Source organism: Brienomyrus brachyistius, chromosome 5, assembly GCF_023856365.1.
Source record: "Brienomyrus brachyistius isolate T26 chromosome 5, BBRACH_0.4, whole genome shotgun sequence".
Classification (NCBI taxonomy): Eukaryota; Metazoa; Chordata; class Actinopteri; order Osteoglossiformes; family Mormyridae; genus Brienomyrus; species Brienomyrus brachyistius.
The window spans coordinates 7,018,732-7,043,020 of NC_064537.1; the positions used below are offsets into that span (position 1 = coordinate 7,018,732).

The 24,289-nt window shown below is 48.2% G+C and overlaps 1 protein-coding gene across 2 annotated transcripts in view; it reads right to left on the minus strand.

Annotated features, from left to right (window-relative positions):
- Positions 1–24,289, minus strand: part of cacna1ia (calcium voltage-gated channel subunit alpha1 Ia) — a 157,948-nt gene that overhangs the window by 108,546 nt on the left and 25,113 nt on the right. For both annotated transcript variants that reach the window (XM_049013571.1, XM_049013570.1), the window contains exon 2: positions 4,065–4,317. In XM_049013571.1, the coding sequence (XP_048869528.1) occupies positions 4,065–4,303 (239 nt within the window). In that variant the 5' untranslated portion in view covers positions 4,304–4,317. The remainder of the gene's footprint in view (positions 1–4,064; positions 4,318–24,289) is intronic.

Below are 24,289 nucleotides of genomic sequence, written 5' to 3' on the forward strand. Positions count from 1 at the left end.
TTGCAATCTTGCTAAAGAATGAGAAAGTATTAGGGACTTAATGCGATTCATAAAGGAGGAAGCCACTGGATTATGTCTTATAATGAAAGTTCTCGCCTTCCAAATGGTGGCCATATGGGGCTGATGCATCAGACTGTGCTATTGAACCGCAGGGGTGGGGCCATGGGTGCACCTGGGGCAGCTAAAAGCTGATAGGCCCCCTCCTTCGTCACTCACTGACTCGAAACATATCATTGGCTAATGATAAGGTTGGCCTTTCGGCATGAAATATGACTTCACTTATCAGTACAATCACCTCTAACTTGCTTGTAGTTGGAGCGAAGACAGCGAGTGGTGTCTAGCTGGGGGGGGGGGGGGGGTGCACAGAGGATGGTGGATCATTGGGCGGCACGATTGGCTCTGGCAGTAACCAGGGGAGAGGGTGAGTGGCAACGTCGGCTGACCCCATCCATGGTGGGAATGTGCCTCACAAGGGTGGCAGTATCCTGGGGAATTTCTTTGAATAACGCATTTATTATACTGTAGCTGGGAGGAGGACAAGTGGCAGTGGGGTAAGGGGGGGGCGGTGCATCATTGGGCTTGTGAGTAAAACCCATAATCCAGCTGGATAAATCACCTGACCCTGCACCAGCACCCCAAGCTTCACTCTCAGCTGAATATGTGTGTGTTTCACAGTAGAGTGAGACAGAATATGTGAGAGGAAGCCTTCCAATGTACCTGTGCTACACGTGGGAGGACAGTATGTCCAGCGAGACAAACCCTGCGCTTATTTTACCATCCCTGTAGGGGGCTCCCTTCTCAGCGTCTTGACTGTGGAGTGAAGTGTAGCCATCGAGTAGCGACCTGCTTTACTTTAGAGAGCATACCTCTACTTTACTAACTTTCTTTTACTCTGGAACTAGTCTTGTAAAAAAACAACTCAGAGCGCAGAGCTCCCCCGTTCTTTAACGAAGCGATTTTTTTTCCCTACAAAATGATATCTGTCGCAGAGCCAGCTGACCCTCTTCATAAAGGCAAAAATGAAGGAGGGAATAATCCTCCGAGTTGTGAGGCAGCTGTTGAATAACACAGGCTGCTGGTTATGGGGATGATTTGCATCACAATGCTTCGCCTCCCCAGTGCTGATTTACTCCGAGCTGCAGTCGGCCTCCAAAGCCTTCATCTCGTCTGAAGGCTGTAACTGCTACGATTTACACTAAGAGGGCGCCTGTGGCCGGCTCCAGCTGCGTTCCACTTACACCGAAGGCCTTGTCGGGCCCGGCCTTCATATCATGCAGCTCTCATCACGATAGATAATAAAAGCTGCGAGTTAATGTTTTCTTTTCTTTACCTCATTGTTTAAGGCCAGTGTAGATGTTTAGCGTCTCCCAGGTATAAAGCTACTTGAAACAGCTGTTGCTGTGCCGGGAAAAGTTAATACACGTTTATCTTTTTGATTAAATTTGTTATCTCATGTGGAGCACAGCCCATTAAAATTACTCAGGACTGGGTTATTCATTTGCATTAATATGACTTCATATTATAATGCGCAGACAGAATGTAGTATATTTGAATTCTTATCGTCAGACCGTAGCTCAAAGTCACCATTCTGAACATATTTAAGGAAGATCCTTCTCTCTGGACTGAATTATGGGAGAAAACTTTTGGTACTTTAGAGTACAACAGGCCGCTCGAGTGCATACTGATAATTCATCTAAATCAGCGTTTCTCAATCCAGTCCTTGGGGACCGACAAACAGACCATGTTTTTGCTTCTAACGGAAGCTGAGAGGGAGCAAAAATGTGTACTGTCTGACAGGGAGCTGAGAGGGAGCAAAAATGTGAACTGTCTGACAGGGAGCTCAGAGGGAGCAAAAATGTGGACTGTCTGACAGAAAGCTCAGAGGGAGCAAAAACATGAACCGGGTTTGGGTCCTGGAGGACCGGATTGGGAAACACTGATCTATATAATGGAGGGCCTCCTCTGTCAGCATTAATCTCCCACAGTGCAGCACCACTGCAGGTGACATCTGGCTTCCCCCTTTTCTAATACCATTCCCTTGATCTCCCTGGCTCTTTCCATTGCCCCTCCCCTTCCATGTCATCCAGGCAGAAACAGCTGGATTACTGGCATCCACAACCTGCATTACACACGTCGCTCCATGGCCGGCTTCCGCCCCACCCCTCCGCCTTCCCCGGTATAATTTATCATGGCGGCCTGCAGCAGATGCTGTCCTTAGAAGTCTCCCGTGCGTTATGCCAACTCTTATTTGCACCAGCAGCACTCTGCGTCATAAACAATATCCCATGAATACCCCAAGTGCATCAATCCACTTGTCCTAGTTTACTGCGCTCGTACTGCACCCCACCACCTCCTATTCTTAAACGTATCTGAGCCATAAACTGTGACAAAGGCGCCTCGTATGCAACTCCCGAGCCACGAGAATGTGAACGCAATAATGAGGGAAACTCAACGGGACCGAGACGACAGTGCGAACACGGCAGATTCTACAGTTAGCGGCTTTGCCTTCAGGGAAAGGCCCAAGGGGAAAAAATATGGAGTGTTTAGGGTTGGGGAAAGTGGCTTGAATGAAACGAGCTGGTGACTGATGTGGAGAAACTCGTGTTGCTTGGGTGAAAAGCAAATGCTAACCAGCTAGCAATCATGTAAGTGTGCATTATGGGTAAGTGTGCATTATGGGTTGTGGATTTTCCCAAAGGCAGCATTCCCACATAAGCTTGAGAGAAAGTCTAAGAAAATGATAAAACTGCAAGAAAGGGCTTCAGCTGCTTGGAATCTCTACATGTGCAGCTACAGTAGTGTTGGGAGGAGGTGTTGTGGCTCAGTGGGTTGACATGCCGGTTTAATAACCAGAAGGTCCTGGGTTTGAATCCAAGCCATGCCTTTGGATGGCTGTCAAAGCTAGGTCCATCTTACCCACCTTAGCCCAAGTTGTTACTTCCTCTCAGTTCCCAACACAGCTATACCAGGTATTCTTGATTATTTGATTCGGGGGTGCTGTCAGTTGAGAGGGGCTGTTTGGCGGTTCCTCTGGACTGGGTTGTGCTCTGCAGGAAGATAACGTATAGGACAGAGCGAAACAGCCAGGATGGCCAGAAATTTGGCATTTACTGCTGTGGGTTCTGGGAAAGTTCTATGTTCTGAATTCTGGAGATCAGCAGTGTTTGTTTAACGTCGCTTGAACGTTTTTCTGCTGAGGTCCAGCTTTCGGCATACTTTTTACTCATTGTTTACAAAGATCTCCTGTATCATTTTGGCACGTCAAGTCTGCAGCCAACACTGAGTACAAATAGTGTCAGCTCAGCCGATGAGAAGACGCAACGCTTCACCTCAAGGTCATGAAGCTGACATTTAGACAACAAGGCCGGTCAGATGTCATTGCCTTGAGCTCCATGAAGTCCAAGAGGTCCTTTCTCCACCATTTTGCTCCCCCTCCCCCATTTTCTCATTCCTTCCAAGGCTGGAAACAGCAGTGAAAACTTGGAGACCTTCCATATTACTAGGCAAAGCATTGACTGGAACCAGATCTCACCACACATCAAAACACCACAGAATCATGCTCCCATCTCCCCGTACAATAGGGAACATTCACTCAAACTATCAGATCTTTAAAATCATGCTCTTTCTGCACTGGAAAATCACCGTGTAATAAATCATCACAACATCAGAATTATGCATCATTAGGAAATGCTGAAAGGAGGACGGTTCCTTTGCAGTTTACAAGCTTTTTTTATCTTTGAATTCATTCAATAAGAAAAAAAGGCCAAGATCTAAAGGCCGATGTTGGAGCACAGAGGCGCGAAGCCCCCTGGGAGTAGAACAGACCTCATACAGAAAACACAACCTGTAGAATCAATGGCTCGATCCAGCTTAGATTTAAACCATGAGTTCAGAGAGGATTATCCGATGCCCGGATATCCTGTTAGTCTCCAGGCAACAGGTAGGATCCACTTACTGGATGCAATTTTACCATAAATAACAAGGCGACCACAGCCTGCCGTTGGTGCAGTACTCACGTGTACAGGGCAGCTGAGGGTCAATTCTTTGCACGCAGTAAAGGATATGGGCTGGAGACCATGCGGATACACCAGCTCCGCGGGCAGGTGGTCTGCTTGAGGCAGAAGAAGACCACGGGGGCCAGCTCTGGGAAAGGCATCACCAAGGAACTCAGGTCACTGCTGGCGTCATCGCCCTGCCCCAGGTCCTCGATGGCCTCCTCCCCCTGGGCAGGGACATAGTCCTCACACACGCCTGCTCCGGTGTGAGACACCCCCAAGGGTCCGGGAAACTCCTCACTCGTCATGGCGTCTCCGTGTCCTAGGACAGAGAACGACAATGGCGGAAAGCCGTCTGCAGAATCGCACAAACCGCAACAACGTTTTTTCGTCTATATTCTGTTTGTGTTGTGTGATTCTTACCAATTGTTAGTGAGGAAAAGGTGGCTCCAAAGCACGACAATAGATCTACCGCCCCCACGTTTACGGAACTGAGGAATTGGACATGATAAATACCAAGTTTTTGGTTTCTGATTTAAAAAAAAAAAAACGGGCTAAGAATAATCTTCAGTTTCAGTGCCGAGCCTGACACGATTTGAGAAAGCCAGAGAAACAGCTGAGTGTCGATTGTGGTTTTATGTGCTGAAATACTGTGCAGGGAAGCTGACAAGCTTTACTGTATACAGCCGCAGCCAGTCGATAACAGGAGGGACCGTCGGCGTGGAAGGAATCACTGAGAAACAGTGCAAACAAACCAAGAATGCAACAAATAAATATTTACACCCCCAGCATACTGTCAGTTCGTTATTGTGTGAGTTTAAAACATTTTATTTTAAGTACTTTTTGAAGTACAGTGCCTGCAGTGTATGTTGCATTCTTATTAGTCTTTTTTAAAAGGATTTACTTTGCCTTAAATTCGGCCTGTCTGTCTATGCAGTTTAATATACGCCTTGTCCGTATTTTAAGCTATCCCGACTCTCTCTCTCTCTGCAAATTCTCCCACGGTCTGTGTCGCCGTTGACAATCACGCCTGAAAACCTGAGCCACGCCGGCGTTTTCGGCTGGGTGGTGCGGCGACGAGGTTTGGCGTGATTGCAGCATTGTTACATTTCTACCGCCGAGGCACTGTTACACCACAGAGAAACAGTCGGCGCCCTGTCATCGCGGCGGCTGCCGGAGTGACAGCAGTCACATGCCTTCATGCTACGGTTCCCCGGTCTTTGCTGCTCCGACGGCCACTCTGACGGGGTCACATTTATCACAAATCGGCACAGGAGTCAAGCTGCCGGGATTGTGGGGACAGTCACCGGCGTGACTCTGCCGTAACGCTGGTGTTTTCCCCTGCCAGGGTGACAGGGACGGCGTCGTAACGATTGGGCTGTGACACTGAAGCTAAGTTGGTGTTCTGCTCTGCCACGGACAGTGGGGACACTCATGACAATCAAACCTTGGCACAGGAGTAGAGTTGGCGTTCTTCACTGCCAGCGTAGCGGGGATGGTGACAATGACAATCATACAGTAGTAACAAACTGTCACAATATGACGCGAAAACATAATACTTATTTGTTTAGCAGGCACTTTGAGAAACTAAAGCTACTGAATCTGGCCAGCTCTGAACAAGCAAAAGCATTTCGCGATGGAGGTAAGGATTTCATGGCCACGTAACAGGAGGCCGGTACTTCAGAGCGCTCAGAACAACTTATGGGCAACTTGGAATCCAGAGGCCTTCAGGTCAATGACAAGAGGACAAGAAGGTAGGAGTTGAGGGGCAAAATGTGGAAGAAATCTCCCAGGGGGCCTGCTGTGCCTTTTCCGACATGAAAGGGAGCCTCGAGTAGAGGGCTGACATTCACCCCTCTTCAGGCGCCCCTTTAAAAAAAAAAACAACAACAGCCTCCTTTGCTTCTCGACTGCGAGTCCAAGCCCAGCGTTGAAAGAGCGACTCTCCTTTTGAGTTAGTAACACACCAGTCAGATTTCGGCAAAAAAAAAAAAGCAGGAAGAGAGAGAATTTTTAAGGCACGTTTAAATATTAAACACACAAACAAAACCTCCTGACTGGCTTTGTGTGAGGATACATATTCAGCCTGGGTGGACGCACACACGCACACACACACACACACACACACACACACACACACACACACACACAGAGACACACACACAAATACACAGTCTTTCTCTCTCATACTAGGGGCTATTTACACCAGAATGGCATTTCTTCAAAGTGTGGAAGAAAGACAGAACACACAAGAAAAGGGGAGACTGGAAGTGGATCAGGTAAAGACCAATAAGCCATGTGACTGGCAGCAGGAACCTGCCCTGCGCTGCCAGTCACATAAAGGGGAGACAAATCCTACAATGAGTCTGTTTCTCTGTTAGTTGAGTGGGGAACAGCTACTTGGATGGTAGATGCCGTTATGGAGGCTCATCATGGGTGTGTACAGAGGTGGACCAACAGGGGCACTGGCCCCATCTGAAAGCTGATTGGCCTCCTGGTGCTTATTCCCCTGTCACTCAATGAATACAAAGATTTCATTGGCTAATAATAAGGTTGGACCCTCCTTATCACTTACGGCCTCTCTTATGTCCACCTTCTTGAAAATCCTAGAATCACCACTGGGGGGGGGGCCCACAGCTGAATGCCTCCATTTTGCAGTGTGTGATAGCTGGCTACTGCCCCCCCCCCCAAAAAAAAAATGTTGATAAAAATTGAGCACTAACAGTAGTGCCAGGTGGGTCAGCAAGGCAACAGCAAATTAATGACTGCGGCCGGAGATTTTAATTACCTTAACGAGTCTGTGGAGAGCACTTTCCCCTGCAGCTAAAGTGCAGCGTAAAGGAATCTGTGGGCCTGACCCAAAATGTAATCAGCGCCTGTCTGGCCCGTCCGGGTCCCAGATTGGCAGGGATATAGACCCAGGTAGCATTGAGCGTGACCGCAGAGCTGAAAGAGCCAGGTCCATCCAGGGAGACCTCGCTGCAGGCCGGAAGCCGTGCCGCGCGAATCGTTTACTGAAAGGCAGGTCAAAGCTACGTCTGGAACATTCCGGTAATCCGTCTCTAAGAACCATAACCTGAACGGCACTTGCGACTGCTCCTCTGCAGGAAGCCAGATGTCATAAACTGAAGGTCTGGGTGTCAGTGCTTCGAACACGGGGGTTAGTGCTTAACATTTCAGAGGGTTTTGTTACCGAGGCAAGTAGTGCGTGGAAAAGTCTGAGAAGCTGTTTGGGGAGGGAGGTCAGGCAAGTGGGGGGCAGCACTGGTCAGCTGACCCGCATTGCCTAGTAAGCTAGCCGGAGTGTTCATTACCGGCAGGAATCATGGGGGCTCCCTAAATGCCAACCCCCTGTCGTCACTTCTGAGGCCTGAGAGTCTGGCTTGACAGCTGTCACACATCTCGTGCTTCCAGACTCTCAGGAAATCTTACGTCAAATCTATATTATTCCATTATGAACCTAAAATTAGTTACCTCAAAGCATCGGGGTAGTTTGTAAACCCTAGAGACTATTTACAAGGTAATAAAACTGTTACATACATGTAAATGTGTGTGCATGCGTGCCCAGACTTGTCTCGCGGAAAATCCACGGCTGGCTGGGGGACGCCAGTCAGCTGACCAAAATTGGCCACCCTGGAGGATCAAGTTCTCTTCTATACTCCAGATCCCCAGATGCTGGAGAGCCTGTGTTCACTTCACCCCTTGAGAATCCCTGCAGATAAGTGCTATGTCACACCGCCGGCGCCTAGAAGCACACGTGCAGGAGCAGCACTGGAGTCGCCGGCAGGACACGGAGCGCCACTGGGTGGCGGACGCATCCAGTGCCACGCCTGAAACAGAGGGGCCATCCGATGTCTGGAGGCTACAGGCTCTCACTGACATTCCCCCACTGCTGGGTTCCTCTTTCGCCGCTCTTGTTCTTGCTTGTCAAAAGTGGCTTGAACTCCTTCAGAAAAGGAACCAGGGAAGTTTAACACCGGGAACTACGGCTGTCACTTTAGGTAAAAGTCTGTGCAGGTCACTTTAACGGAATATGATTTAGCCACTTTATAAAGTGAAGTCTTCTCTTGGTTCGGGTGCGAGAATCAATCCATATGAGATTATGCCCTTTGTGTGGAACAGCTGGGACGCTACAGGTCGCCCAGAGACATCAGCACAGGCTGCACCGAATCTGCCACGGTCCCTAAGGACTGTCCCCTATCATGTTGATTGGTGATCAGTGTGCAGCACCCTGCATCACCTCCCTGCCTCTCTGCGGGTGATGTCATGTTTGGCACGATCAGCGTCCCCCCCACCCCCGTGGCTCAAAGCTCATTCCCTCCCACGTCTGTCAGAGAGAGACACAGGAAATCTTCGAAGGGCCTTCTCATGCTAACAGCTAACTGCAGCCTCAGCTCAGGGCTGTGGGTTCCGAACAGAAAACACGCTGTTATAGCTGCTTTTCAGAGCAGAAGCCTCCTCGTGTTGGACTGAAATACGGCTCTTCGTCTCGTCACAGACAAACGGCCCAAGATTAAATTCCCGCCTTGCTGAACTCCTACATTTTTCAATACAGACACGCGTCACAGTCTAGCTGCTGAAGAAATGTGACTTCAGGACATCTGCAATTTAAAGTGAATAATCAGCCCACCCCCTTACCCCCCCCTCCCCCACAGCCGTAGGCCACCTCCCGTCACTGTCCTAATTTTATCTCGTTCTCCTTTCACTGGAAATTTCACATTTTACCGGCTGGTCTCACAGGCTCATACATCAGACTTATTAAACATCCTTGAATCTTTTTCCGCTCTTATAAAAATGTTCCCCGGCCTTGAAATGAGGGTTATAAAAATATTAGGGAGAATCCACCAGAGTAGGTTGCCGTGTTCGGGAGCGACGTCACTGTAATGACCCCTCCCACCCGCTCAGGCACACAGCTTTGGAGCTTGTAACCACGGCAACCTGGCAGGGGAGTCCAGTCGAGCCATCCCCGCGTGGCTTTGCCCCAGTGCCCTGGTGGAGTTGCACTGGGCTGGGTGCTTGCTGGGACAAACAGACTTGCCACTGCAGCTTACACTGCACTTACTCGGTAAGTCCACCCTCTTCAAGCCATTAATTACATACAGAAGGACAACAACCCAATTTCATGGGGCGGGGGGGGGGGGGGGGGGGGGGGGTGAGGGAGGGGTACGGTTAAGGCCTACCACATGTATACTACAAAGACTCACATGCATAATTTACACTCACACACAAACTATTCAGTGGCACAGGTGACAGGCCTCTTATGTTTACTCTCTCCAGGCTGCACCAGTTGCGTTAGCAGAACGAAATCATGGGGTTGGCTTTGAGTATGTTTGGTGAACACCAGGGATGAAGTATAAGGGGAGGGGGGAGATGGTAAATCGCGGTAGGTGCAGTTAATTGAATCATTTGGCAATCCTATTAAATTACTAATGGCCTGTAGTAGGGCTACTATACTCGTCTGGTTTTTCACTTTCCTTTAGTGTGTAACATAGCTTGTGGATGTAAATGGCCTAAGGCCCTAAGTATGCACCCAGTGGAGTAACTCCCACTACAGAAACCGCTCTTCTCTAATCTGGCTGAAACGCCTTGTTGGAAATCCAGGCCTTACTTCTGTGACATGGTGAGGTCACCTCGTAACACAATCTTTATTGGTTGCCTGTCTGCAAAGATCTGTCTGCAGACTGCAAGACTGGGGCAGAACATGTGGGGCAAGCTGACCAATCAGAGCACGCTGGGCTTATTGGGGGTGGGGCTAAAAGCTCTAACAGAGCATTTCCGAGTTATAGTTCAGTTATAGAGTGAATAATGATGTACAGTACATTTACATTTACATTTACAGGATTTGGAAGACGCCCTTAGCCAGAGCGACTTACATAAGTGCTTTGAGACTCTGCAATGAATTTCCAATGCTAGCTCAATAAGGACCCAAGCTATGAATACTATCTCTGAGAACTCCATTGAGTAGTGCAGATATTTTATTTTTTTTTTTTTTTTTTTTTTTTTTAAACACACACCAGAATAAGAGTCGAGAAAGAATATATAAGTTCTACGTCAGGTATTTCTGAAAAATATGTATGGGGAAATAATGTGTTTTCGAACACTGAAGCATGTAAATCTGCTCTAGTAGACCTCAAACATAAAAGTATGCACGGTGAAATTATAATGCCCACCCGCAGCCACGGCCCTGGGCTGCAACCTCATATTCAGCCCTCGTGTCCCTCTAGCTCAGACATGGCTTCCCTTCCCCAAGCTTCCCCTCCTTACTGACTTTCCAATCTGTTTCCCCCATCCTCTCCTCTAGTCCTGAAGACCTGTTCTCTGACCCAGCTGAAATGAATCAGCCAATAAATATGTGACCTTACTCAAAAAGTAAAAGAGTGCGAGATTCCAGAGACCATTCCCAGTGCTCCCAGTGGTCCCAGTGGTCAGAGGCACTGGCACTGGGAGGGGGCCTTGCTCCTGCCCCCCAGGCTCCCGGCTCTGCGCGTGTCTCCCATGATCGATGCTCACTTATCACACCCTGGCTGCTGTTTTCTATTGGAAATGTGCAGTGTTCAAACGCAGTGGATCTTCGCATGATTCATCCGTCACTCATACATGTCCTGCAGCCACCCCCATCTGGCCCCGAACCCCTGGAGGTTTTCATTTCAGCTCCTTTGTTATCCTCTCCTAAAGGCCCCCTCCTCCACCCAGCCTTTTATACCCAGAAATATCAACTATTATGTCTCTGATGCCGTTTAGGTTTGTATATCCATTATCCAGCACAGGGTGACACAGTGAGACAGTGAGCGCCAACCATGCCAGGTGACGCACAGTAGGGACTTTAGAAGCACCAGTTCACCAATCAAATGTTTTTACATGGAATAAACAGAGAGAAAGTGTGCAAACCTCCACTTGTGCATAGCCAGAGGCCAGAGGCCGTATTCAAACCCCCGGCCACCCACACAAATCACAACTTATCTGACACCAATAAACTAAACCATCCTGCCATTTTGCTGAAACATTCACACTACATGTTCTGTGAATGAATGTCCAGTAAACACTGTCAAGATTTCTATTATACAGGTAACATATTACTTAAAGCTGTCAATTATGATGCACTATAGATACCTTCATAATGTGTTATAATGCTCAGTATATGAATTAAGCATGCTTTGCACTGCATCTATAGTGCATTATAGATGACAGCTTCGTAAACATTCATAATGCCTAATAAACGTGGTTCGTAAACATTCATAGTGTATAATAAACATGGCTACAATGTGTAATGCCTTTTAAAAAAATAATAGTTATGTTTATACTGCTTTATGAATGAATTATAAAGAGTTATGAATGCAGTCATAGACATGGTATTCACAGAAAGTGTTGCCATCATAGGTAGGTCATTCAGGTCCAGAGAAGAAAAATCCAGACAAAAATTTTGTTCCAACCAACCAGCTGAGTATAACCAGCCACAGTCACAGAACTGGTTGATTACTGAACTGGTTGGTTTGAGCAAAATCGTGGTCTGGACCTTTACTCTTTGGACCTGACCTACCCACCTCTGGTTATGAAAGGGTTTTCTTGGTAGACTGGGATGTGCATCCGCGTGTGGAGCACAGGCAGCAACCCCCCGCCCATCTTCAGCACCACCCACGGCTGACTGTCAGGTAGAGCTGAGGAATGGAGCCAAGCTTGGAGATCTGGGCCACATACCACTGAGAAGAGGCACGAATCTCCATCTAATCCTGCTCAGGAACGTGAGAGGAACCGAAGCACGCAGGCGAAATGCCGCTCCGCTGGCATCCTCGTCCAGTGCAGACAGACATTTGAAGGCCCCCCCCCCCCCCGCAGGGCACACCGCTGTGAAGGAAAACCTCGTTTGTTCTCGCAGATTGTATTCAATATGTAGATCTTCACACTTCGGTTCCAGGCGAAAACAAGGGGTCAACGCAGGACAGTTCCTGTGTGCTGTTTGCATGCTGTAAGAAGTGTGTCACGTGGCACTAACCAACCGGAACCCGGGCCCTCCTGATACGCTCCAATGCTATTCACAGGAGATCACATGGGTCTGTAATGGCTCTCCAACACACTCTGGCAGGAGGAGAAAGCCAACAGTAGATGGGTTACAGCGTTTTCCAAGGACCTCGTTAGACGCCACCACGGGGGGGGGGTTTCAGTCTCTCGGAGAGACATTGGAGAACCGATGCCAGGGAAGGAACCGTATGTGTGCAGAAGATGTCTCACCTTTACTAGCCTCCCCTGGACCTAAAATTAAATGGGATGTCAGGACAGAGAGCACAGCTGGGGATGGCTGAGAAGGTGGGGGGGGGGGGTATTTGGCTGGTTAGGTGTGGGTGTGCTGGGGGGGGGGGAGTCGTCCGGTCCACACCAGGTCAGAAGGTGGCACTGCCAACAGAATCGAAGGCTTTTCAAGCCAAACATTGTGTTTCGGTGACACTTTGGATTTGAGTCCGAATTCATCCAGAGCGACGGCTCTTCTCAAATAAAGAGCAATTAAAGAGCCGAAGGAAGCAGATAGATGCATGCAGAACCCTGACCGGACTGAAATAAGCCCACTTCTGCAGGGTTTCCATGCATTTTAGCAATACAGCTAAGGGGGTGATGTTCACTCACACGCTAAACCTGTTAGCGTTCTGGTGCAGCTATGCATGCTCTTGTATTTCACATTAGCTATTCATGAAAATTGGGGCCCTAAAATCCAGCCAATAAAGTCTCGAGCAATTATGTCTTAAAGCCTTGCTCGAGTTTTTCCACTTGTAAACTAATCGCCCAGCCACAGAGATTTTTTTCGATTTACTTGTTTGCCATTCTTATTCACTGGAACTCCTGTTCAAGCTAAGTGGAAAACCCTAATGTTACTTCAATAATAGGAAAAATGCCTCCTAATAAAATTATAAATGAGGCAGACTTAATTGGAACACAAGCTTAGATATTACCTAGCGCGTTTCTACCAGGCTTTCTGCCGGCTTTATGGGCTATCATTAAATCGCTAATTTTCCATGGCATGTGGCTTACTTGAGTAAAGCAAGCACAAGATACTGATTGATCGGTATCACACGGGGGTCACATGGTCAGACAGATCTTCTTATTAAACTGTGAGTAGGTCCCTGGTGAGATCATTCCAGGAATTAATGCTGAATGGTGACCTTTCCGGAAAATGGGGGTTGGGGTACATTGGCTTGATTGATCCTAAGCTCGAAACAAAGGCTTAGAGGACTGAATCAAGAGTGGTGGGCAGCTGAGGGGACTTTGGGGTTCAGGCTTGGGTTTGTTTTTGGAAGATCTCTTCTAGCAGGAAGCGCTGGTGCCTCAGCGCTGGTGCCTCAGCATGACCTCCAACCATGGCTGTGGCGGAATTGTAGCTTCCAGTGAGGTGGACCAGGTGTCGGGTGACAAGAGGCCGATCCGCGGGGGAAAGCAGTGGCATGCCTGGCGGGGGGCGGAGCCAAGGAAATTCAGATAAGGAGCAGAGGAAAGGGAGCCGACAACGGAGCTCACCATGGGGGACCGTTACCCTGCTGTATTTTGACTTCAGGTCCACGCCTCTATTTTCTACCCCCGCCCCCCCCCCCCACCACCACCACTTTCTCTTTTGTTTTCAGAAACATGCATCGGAGTGACGGCGATGCCAGGGCGCCCCCCCAGTTGCATATGAAGAGTGAGCACAGACGGTGTCAGGTCGATGCTGGGGCGGCATGCTTTGGCGAGGAGAAGACGGGTGCAGGGCAGGGGTGAAAGCATACCCGGCAAGTGTGAAGGGGGCAGCCGAGAGAGACAGCCTGGGATGGGGGGCGACAGAGAGAGACAGCCCAGGATGGAGGGCGACAGAGACAGACAGCCCGGGATGGAGGGCGACAGAGACAGGCAGCCCAGGATGGAGGGCGACAGAGACAGACAGCCCAGGATGGAGGGCGACAGAGACAGACAGCCCAGGATGGAGGGCGACAGAGACAGACAGCCCGGGATGGAGGGCGACAGAGACAGGCAGCCCAGGATGGAGGGCGACAGAGACAGACAGCCCGGGATGGAGGGCGACAGAGACAGGCAGCCCAGGATGGAGGGCGACAGAGACAGATAGCCCGGGATGGAGGGCGACAGAGAGAGACAGTCCGGGATGGAGGGCGACAGAGAGAGACAGCCCGGGATGGAGGGCGACAGAGGCAGACAGCCCAGGATGGAGGGTGACAGAGACAGACAGCCCGGGATGGAGGGCGACAGAGAGAGACAGTCCGGGATGGAGGGCGACAGAGAGAGACAGCCCGGGATGGAGGGCGACAGAGACAGACAGCCCAGGATGGAGGGCGACAGAGACAGACAGCCCGGGATGGAGGGCGACAGAGAGAGACAGCCCGGGATGGAGGGCGACAGAGACAGACAGCCCAGGATGGAGGGCGACAGAGACAGACAGCCCGGGATGGAGGGCGACAGAGACAGACAGCCCGGGATGGAGGGCGACAAAGACAGGCAGCCCGGGATGGAGGGCGACAGAGACAGACAGCCCGGGATGGAGGGCGACAGAGAGAGACAGCCCAGGATGGAGGGCGACAGAGAGAGACAGCCCAGGATGGAGGGCGACAGAGACAGACAGCCCAGGATGGAGGGCGACAGAGAGAGACAGCCCAGGATGGAGGGCGACAGAGACAGACAGCCCAGGATGGAGGGTGACAGAGAGAGACAGCACAGGATGGAGGGCGACAGAGACAGGCAGCCCAGGATGGAGGGCGACAGAGACAGACAGCCCAGGATGGAGGGCGACAGAGACAGACAGCCCAGGATGGAGGGCGACAGAGACAGGCAGCCCAGGATGGAGGGTGACAGAGACAGACAGCCCAGGATGGAGGGCGAGAGAGAGAGACAGCCCAGGATGGAGGGCGACAGAGACAGACAGCCCGGGATGGAGGGCGACAGAGACAGGCAGCCCAGGATGGAGGGTGACAGAGAGAGACAGCCCAGGATGGAGGGCGACAGAGACAGACAGCCCAGGATGGAGGGTGACAGAGACAGACAGCCCAGGATGGAGGGCGACAGAGACAGACAGCCCTGGATTTGGGGTTGCAGACTGCAAGCAGTCGTATACAGTATCTAAGAAATGGCAATTACTGTGCACAGCGTCTGGCCTGGGAGGAAGTTTAAGGTAAGATAGGGAAGATGGAGTGAAAATGAGACTATTAGTGCGACGAGAATGTGGCGGGAGACGAGCCTGTTGTTTTAGCAGAGGACAGACTGTGGAGGCGGATGATTGGAGAGTTGAAAAAGATCACATGGCTGTTCAGGACGAGTCAGCAGTGCTCTGTGATCAGAAAGTGGCCTCTAGGGAATGACAAACACGGACTCCTAGCAAACGGTGGGACATCTACATGCAGTATTTCATCCCAATGGTCACTGAAATGAAAACAACCCACATAACGAAAGACAGATGCATCTTTCACTGAACATCCAGCTAAATTTCATAGCTAATGGCTCAAGGCAGGGAACTACTGAGGATGAGGCACCAATCTATTGCTGGGCTCACTCACACCTACTGGCCATCTGATAACCCCAATTAACCTGAGCATTTTTCAGGAGAACACAGGGAGAACATGCAAACTCCACACACAGAACTCTCACCAAGACTTAAACCAAGGGCCAAGAAGTGTAAACTGACAGTGTTAACCACTGCACCACCCCTGGGTAAATGCCGTACTCTTGCTAGTAACCATGAGTCAGACCAACTCTACACACATACACGCCTTCCATACTACACCTACCTTTCATACTTCCATACTACCCATTCCCTCCCACCAACACATAAACAGTTTGGGGGGGTTGTAAATATCGTAACATATGACCACAGGCGACCAATGAAATCAGGCGACTTCATTGGGGTCCATCATTTTACAGGCATTCTGCAGGGTTGTATAACCTCTGACTAAAATACCCATAATCCTCTGCACATCACAGAGGAAATATCGTAACATATAGCTGTGTCGCCTTTGTCTTACTCACTGGGGGCTTTGGGTGGGGATGCTGTAAAGCGCTTTGAGACGATGTAATGTTGTGATAAAGTGCTATGCAAAAATAAATTTGTTTGTTGTTGTTTGTCTGTTGACAACGTGGAAGCTTCAGCAGCCAAAGTCTGTGCCTGGTCCTCTGTGACGCTTTTGTCTGTGATTTAGAGTTTGTCTTCCAGTCTCTTCTGCGTATGATTTCTCTGAGGGACATGAAGTTTGCACAAAGGGCGTGGCACCTACCCAGTGCTGGTCTCACTGCATCCTGCCTTTAGGTAGGTAGGAAGGTCTACAGAGGTCCACAGAGTGGGCTGAGAAGCTTTTACAGCCTGCAGTTTTTTGACATACATGCAAAGGGAAGTTTTTCCCTTGTGGCCAAAGTGCCAAAGGCTGCATGCGGTTGATAAGTACATGTGCTGCAATTTGCCACTTTGCTCTGTCAACCAGGATGGATGCCTGAATTTACCTTCTTATAATTCTATGTATGTACATCGTTTTAATAGTAATACTTTCTAGATTTATCTTTTAGCTTTTCCAATTCAGGCTCACAGGGACCCTAGAAAGGATAGAATGCATGGGATGCCTTGGATGGGATGCCAGTCCATCACAGGGCACGGGGCAGGGGACACCCTGGATGGGATGCCAGTCCGTCACAGGGCACGGGGCAGGGGACACCCTGGATGGGATGCCAGTCCATCACAGGGCACAAGCTGGGAAACCCTTCATTGACAACCTTTTATTTTATTACTAAACTGTAACAACAACGTAAATTACAAAATGGATGACGACGAAAATTACGGCAAAATCCCCATTATACTCTGACGAGTAAAGACTAGACGAAATTGCTGGCTCTGTTTGGGCAGAGAACCTAGATCACAGTTCCCATCTCAAAGCATTGGCTGTTATCCTTTTTAACCAGTCATTTACATCCACATTAATCTGTAAGTGCACATACCGGTTCTCACTGTCTCCATGCATCTTTCTCATTGGATGATTTTGTTTTTCCCACTTGGTGCATGTCTGAGAAAATGGCAGCTTCCAGTATGATGCGAGGTTCATACTATATGGTTTTAGCCCCAATTTTCTGCTTGATGAAAGGAGAGCATGAGACACGAGGCAAGGCGAAACCCGACGGAGGGATTTAGAAAGGTGTAAAAAGTTCAGGCTGTTTAGGAATTGTCCTTAGCGTTCAGGGACACACACACACACACACACACACACACACACACACACACGCAAGTCATCTTGGAGTGAAGTATCTTCCTGAAACTACAGTGAGATAATTAAACTGTGCTTCGTAAACAGCAGGAAATACACAAGCTTACTGCTTAGTCCTAAATGCCACAATAATGTCCCTTTTTGTCGTTTCAGCAGTTTTACTGTATCGTGTACTTTGTGTTTTTGAAGAAGGGATATTGTAAATTGTAAAGACAGGCTTTGCACACGGTTAATGGGTGTTTGATAGGTGTTTAGATGCCATAATAAAAATTATTGCAGTATAAAATGGCCATACCGTTAAATTTGATGGGCAAAAACAAAAGACTAAAATGTGAAATGCAACTAAAATTTTCAGCAAGTGACTAAGATTAAAACCAAATTAAAAATTCTTGCCAAAATTAACACTGGTCACGCACACACATTTGCAAACCATGTGGAAGTTCTCGCTCTGTACCTAGACGAAACCTGCATGCACACAGCACGTCTTGTTTGGCATCCACATCATCGGGGGGCGGCTTTGATGTGCAGCAACAGTGAGCAAAGCTGTTAAAATGCAATGTCCTACAGTCACACGACACTCAGAATAATACAAATGGAAACTGATTGTTTCCCTGGGTGACTGGCTGTCAGAGGAATCACCAAGGGCCCTGGGAACCAGCCGAGAGGGAAAGAGATACAGGATGATGGAGCACCAAGAGAGCAGACTGAGTCTTAAGGCGCTGTGACATCAAGAGCTCTTAATAAACGATCTTAACCTCAGAAATTAATTGGATGGATGAGAATCGCGGGAGAGCAGGAGGTATTACAGTACATCTGCAGGGGAAAATCACATGAAAGTGTCCCAACGCGACAGCAGGGTTGACTATATAAACTCGTGAACGTTTTAAAGACTGATCTCAAGAAGCACCTGTGACTAGCAAGTCACTGATAGCTTCCTACAGCGATGGGGCTTCGGCATTCAAACTACGCATTTGCTTAGGGATCCCAAGGTTCGGCCCCCCCTACTGGCCACAAATGGTCACTACGCACTTTTTGAGCGGGACCTCTGAAATAAGAATTCACCCCTGGTTACCTGGTAACCCCCAAAACTTAACCATCCCATAAGGCAGATCCTAGCATTCTTTTTTAAAATGCCATTATATGTGATGCATATTAATGTAGGTTGACCTTCAGTATGTGTGGACCCTTGTTAAGATCTATCGGCAGGTATGGAAAATCCATAGAAGAATCCATACATCTGAGTTTTGCTGTAGGCTTATCTAGATTTCTCACTTTCTTCTTCCTATGAATGTTCAAGAGTATTAAAATGGCACAAATGAATTACTAGTCTGCAGTTAATACAGTAGTTGATAGAACTTTAAATCTTTTTTGAGCTTTGAAGTTGTCATATCGCTTTATTATTTACTTCGGAAATAATATTTTGAGTCAGTCGTAGCAAAGTGACACCTCCATGTTGACTGTCTGTCTAAATGAGTATGAAACTGGTACTGAAAGCGCACGATAAATCTCCAGTGATTCTTTTTTTTCTCCCAGTAATGTTGTGCCCATTCAGAATGACAATGGATTATAGCAGCAACAGCTACTGCTGTGAGATGACAGCTTTCCAGGGAATCGATTTGTCACATAAAGATACGCGCTCAACAAGAAAAGCTTATTAACCAAAACCCTTCATAATATGAAAGGCGAGTATCATACTCAATCATCTTTCAAGAAAGCAAAACGTCACATTTAATGGCGAAGCAGCTTGATTATCTGCTATGGACTGATTTGTTGTGCAGTGAATTGAATCCATGAACAGTTATTCTACATTGATCTCAAACATTACTTAATTTAATTAAACAACTAAATAAGTCAATGTAGTCTTGTTGTGGTTAAGCATTATAGAAGATGTACGGATGGAATTAAATTATTTTTATTGTATTCAGCTGGCAGACAACAAGTAGTAGAATGTTGGCGTTTTATGTAATATTTTGCAAGCTATATTTCAGGATTATATTTCATAAAAACATGTATGTTAATAATTGTAAAATTCAGTTTCACAAAAAATCTGCATATACAGATACAGGTTGTAGCCTCCCTTGATTGTGAGGAATAGAGCTGGATGAATTACTACATTATAACAGTTTTTCCCAATCCAGTCCTCAGGGAAGTACAGCTGGTCCACATTTTTGCTCCCTCTGAACTCCCTGTCAGACAGTCCACATTTTTGCTTCCTGGGTTCCCTGTCAGACAGTCCACATTTTTGCTTCCTCTGAGCTCCCTGTCAGACAGTCCACATTTTTGCTTCCTCCGAGCTCCCTACCAGTCAGTCCACAATTTTGCTCGCGAGCTGAGATGGAGCAAAAACGCGGACTGCCTGTGGCTCCCCAAGCACCGGATTAGGAAACATTGCATTAGAATAATCTGCTCCCTGATGCCTGGTGATGCTCTTTTAAATCCACAGCAGGCCACAGACATTCATTAATTCATAAACAATAACACAGGCCTCAGGCACTTTTAATGCGAACGCTATGTTAACCTCATGTAACGCCTGAGCAGTACCAGGATTTGTGCCTTTAGGTGATGCCTCAAAGCCCCAGCTGCACATGGAACTCAAATGTATTTCAGATTAGCTAGAAACATTTGCTAAAGAGGTCAAATGCAATGAAAAGATGTATCGCACTTAAAGGCATCTTTAATGCATTGTCCGGAAACAATTGTATCACACAAACAAGGCTCACAAGGAGCGAATTGCTTTTCCATCGACTTCAGCGTGTCTGTCTAGTAATGAATGCAGTGACCAGACTTCTGCTCCACACGTCAGGTGAAGCGTAGAACGTCAGGAGGCCACAGTACAATGGTGACACTTTAAATTGCTTTTGACAGATGGAAATTAAACCATTCATGCTATGTGGAGTCAGTGCACAATTCCACATAGTGGGCACCGGCATCCCTGCACAGTTAGCACTGTAACTGTGGGCACTGGGTCCCAGTGTGGCAGGGGTTCGAGTCCCCTTGCATAAGGCCCAGAGAGGGAATGGTACTGAAATCTGGAGTGTCATGGGTCTCCTCTTCGTCGACATCAACTCGGGGGGGTGGCTCCCCCAATACTCTGTGGTTGAGTCCCCCAGAGGACAATGGGTTGCGGTGTCAGTGTGCTGGGGCTTTGTGTCCTCGTGCAAGGGGTCCCCTTCAGAGATCAGAGACGGTGGTCTAAAGACCAACACCGAGAATGTGCATAGGTAAAGTCCCGCATATTTGGTGGTGCTTTATTATTAGTGGTAGTCTTTAGTGGTTGTCTTTAATTTTTTTAATTGATTGTATTTTCGATCTTTTCTGTGCTCATTATTATGCTTATTTTAATTCCTTTCTTGTACACATAGAGCACTTTGTAAACCCAGTGGTTAAGACACTGCTATATAAATAAAGATTGACTGATGGATTGTAGCCACTAATAGGATGATGTCGCGGCTGAAGTCGGTGCTGATTTGCAGATGTGACTGCAGATGTGACTGCAGATGCTTTGCAGATGTGACTGCAGATGTGACTGCGTCTGCGCTGTTGTCACTGCCTCTGTAATGCCGAGTATTTCACCACAAAAACACTGAGGTAGGAGTCACCAGCACTAGGGTTGTAATGAAGACATATCTGTCGCGTACCAATCGGTTGCAGGATTTTCAGTTTGGTATTCACAATAAAATGAATACATTTATTGAAAGATGTTCATTATGGACAACATTATGGAAACTGGCTGTGAGTTTGTTACAGCCAGTGCTAGTAGTTAGCACTACTAGCCCCCCATAATTTAAATCAGTAGTTAGGATATATTTTGGTTACACAGTAACACTGGAGAGGGAAAGCAGTTGATTAGACCAAGACTGTTTGTCGGCTCTGAATTACTAAACTCGGATATGTTGCTGGAAACTCATATAACTCACCGTCCAAGTGTGTGTGACCGGAGCAAAAAATTTAAGGTGCATTTGCCGGGAAATTCAGACTAAGTTTATAGGGGTGTTTACTGCTACACATATGTGACCAAACTCGGAGATAGAGAACACAAGATTCATACAGGATTTAGTTCATTAGGATTATTATGATGTTGTCTTATTTTTAATTCCTGTTTATTTTACATGTTTATTTTTACACATATGCAAATTTCTCCCAATGTGCAAATAAGCATCTCCAGTTCTGCAATACAGACACTTCTACAGACACATTGCTTTTCGTTTGGTTTGCAGCTGTTTCAAATTATGTTTGCGGTTTTAATAATTCAACATTTTAAAAACAAATTCTGCTTCCTCCGCTGAACAGAAATTGCACCCAACCGTGAACCCAAAACCAAGGTCTGTGCGGGATTTTGTGTTACCATTACACCCCCCAACCATGACGGCACAAAGTCGTGGGGAGAGACGAAGGAGTGGAGGGCAGGAGGATGGCGTGATGAAGTAAAGGACTGAGGAGGTGAAAAACAGAGGGTGTGAAGAACGACAGACCCAGAGAAAAGATGCTGATAGACAGACAGATACCCGAATACCGAATACCTGCCATCGGCACTCGGATAATTTATTGCAAGGCCTGAAAATACAAATGGAGAGACATAGCAGTAAGGCAGGCCGGGGGGCACATGGAGAGATATAAACAACAAGGTGCCTTGGGGGGAAGGGGGAGGGGAGGGCGGAGAAATTGATCTAGAAATATGGCAAAACAAACAAAAATGGGCAGGATTATGAGGCACAGTAACACTGGAGAGAGAGCAGTTGATAAGATAACGAAGCTAACGAGCATGTGGCCTGTGAAGGCAGAAGCAGCGAATAACGCTGGGGAAAGGGTGATCATCACCTCATAGGCCTGCAGCGAGTAATGCTGGGGAAAGGGTGATCATCACCTCATAGGCCTGCAGCGAGTAATGCTGGGCAAAGGGTGATCATCACCTCATAGGCCTGCAGCGAGTAACGCTGGGGAAATGGTGATCATCACCTCATAGGCCTGCAGCGAGTAACGCTGGGGAAAGGGTGATCATCACCTCATAGGCCTGCAGAGAGTAACGCTGGGGAAATGGTGATCATCACCTCATAGGCCTGCAGCGAGTAACGCTGGGGAAATGGTGATCATCACCTCATAGGCCTGCAGCGAGTAACGCTGGGGAAATGGTGATCATCACCTCATAGGCCTGCAGCGAGTAACGCTGGGGAAATGGTGATCATCACCTCATAGGCCTGCAGCGAGTAACGCTGGGGAAATGGTGATCATCACCTCATAGGCCTGCAGCGAGTAACGCTGGGGAAATGGTGATCATCACCTCATAGGCCTGCAGCGAGTAACGCTGGGGAAAGGGTGATCATCACCTCATAGGCCTGCAGCGAGTAATGCTGGGGAAAGGGTGATCATCACCTCATAGGCCTGCAGCGAGTAACGCTGGGGAAATGGTGATCATCACCTCATAGGCCTGCAGCGGGCTGCCAAGCTAGATGAGAGGGCAGTGCCACACCGTGAGCAGGAAGGAATGGAGTGGCAGGTGCCAGGTCTCCACACTCCACCCCCTCAGTGCGGTAATTATACACGCAGCTCCACTCCTACCTAATCAAGTGCCACTTCGCAGCTCCCTGGTAAGATGCAGGGGGGGGAGGGGGCAGCAGGAAATGCTCGTGACGAGAAGGCCGAGCTGCAGTGGCTTCCGTGTCACACATACCTTCCAAAATCCAAGGGCTTCGGTCTCATCAGTGTCAATGCCAAGCCTCTCGGACCAACTTGGGCTTGGGGGAGGTCGCTAGTGAGCAGGCAGCGATCAGGCCGCTCTTATTCAACAGCCCGTCACCAGAGGTCCTGAGGTGCTTCCCTGTGCGCCCAGTCCCCACCGTTTTCACCCTGAGTGGCTCTGAACTGGTTTAGTCAATAGCACCCAAACCTCCGCTTGGTCATCAGGTCATGACCCAATAAAAAAAAAAAAAACCATATACTTGTGATCAATAAAATTGAGAGGTGGGAGTGTTGGTGATAAAACTTGCTTACTTGGTGGGGGGGGGGCAGGAGGATGCCAGAACCCACGACCTACCAGTTTAAAAGCCACCTTATAGGATAAAATTGTTGGCCATGGAAGCAGCCGGGAGATACTGAGGTGCGTTGCAAACTGACTGATGTAGCTGCGTCAAACTCCTGAAGGGGAGGGCGTAGTTCTATCCATCAAAAGCTCCTTTGCCGTGTCCCGCCGCCCACCCCCTCCTCCATCAGCTGGATAGACTGCCTCTCTGTGCCGGCACTCAATTAGCGGTTATCGGACCGGCGCCGGGCGCTGTGCTCAGCTCATCTCCCTGATGATTAGCTTCCGAAATGACGGCGAGATTAACGCCGGCAGAACATATCACACAGCTAATAGGCTCTTTGGGCACCCCCACAGCCCCATCACATAGCCTTCTGAGGGAGGGGGGTCACCTGTCTGTACAATACACCCCGCCCTCTAATTGAATATACTAAAACAATCAAGGTGGAAAGCAGAAAATCCATAAGAGACTTATATATGGATGGATGGATGGATGGATTGATGGATGGATGGATGGATGTAATGATTCCGGATACAATTCTCACCCACCTCAGAGATATTATGCAATGTCACAACTTGAAATTAAAATGGATTTATTCTGGATATTATGTTGTGGTTCTACACAAAAGAGTCAGCAATTTTGAAGTGAGAAAACAGCAGCTTTCAAAATTCATTCATTCATTCACTCACTCATTCATTCACTCACACACATTCATTCATTCATTCATTCATTCATCTTTCATGTTGCTTATTTCCGCTTATTCAGGGTCGTGGGGGTCCAGAGCCAATCCTGGAGACAACGGGCGCAAGACAGGGAATAACCCAGGATGGGGCACCAACCAATCACAGGTTTCCCAGATTTACCCCCTTTGCTGTGAGGCCCCACAGTGAGCTCTGGTGCAACCAGCCGCCTTCAGAAGACGTGTAATTAGATGGATGAAGTCAACCTGTGTGCAATTAAAGTGTCACATAGACCCAAAATAAATACACCTGTTTGTGAAGGAGTCTTAGAAAGATCGTATCTGAACGAGCAGCATGACGAAGAGCAAATGTTCTGGAGACGCGGCAGA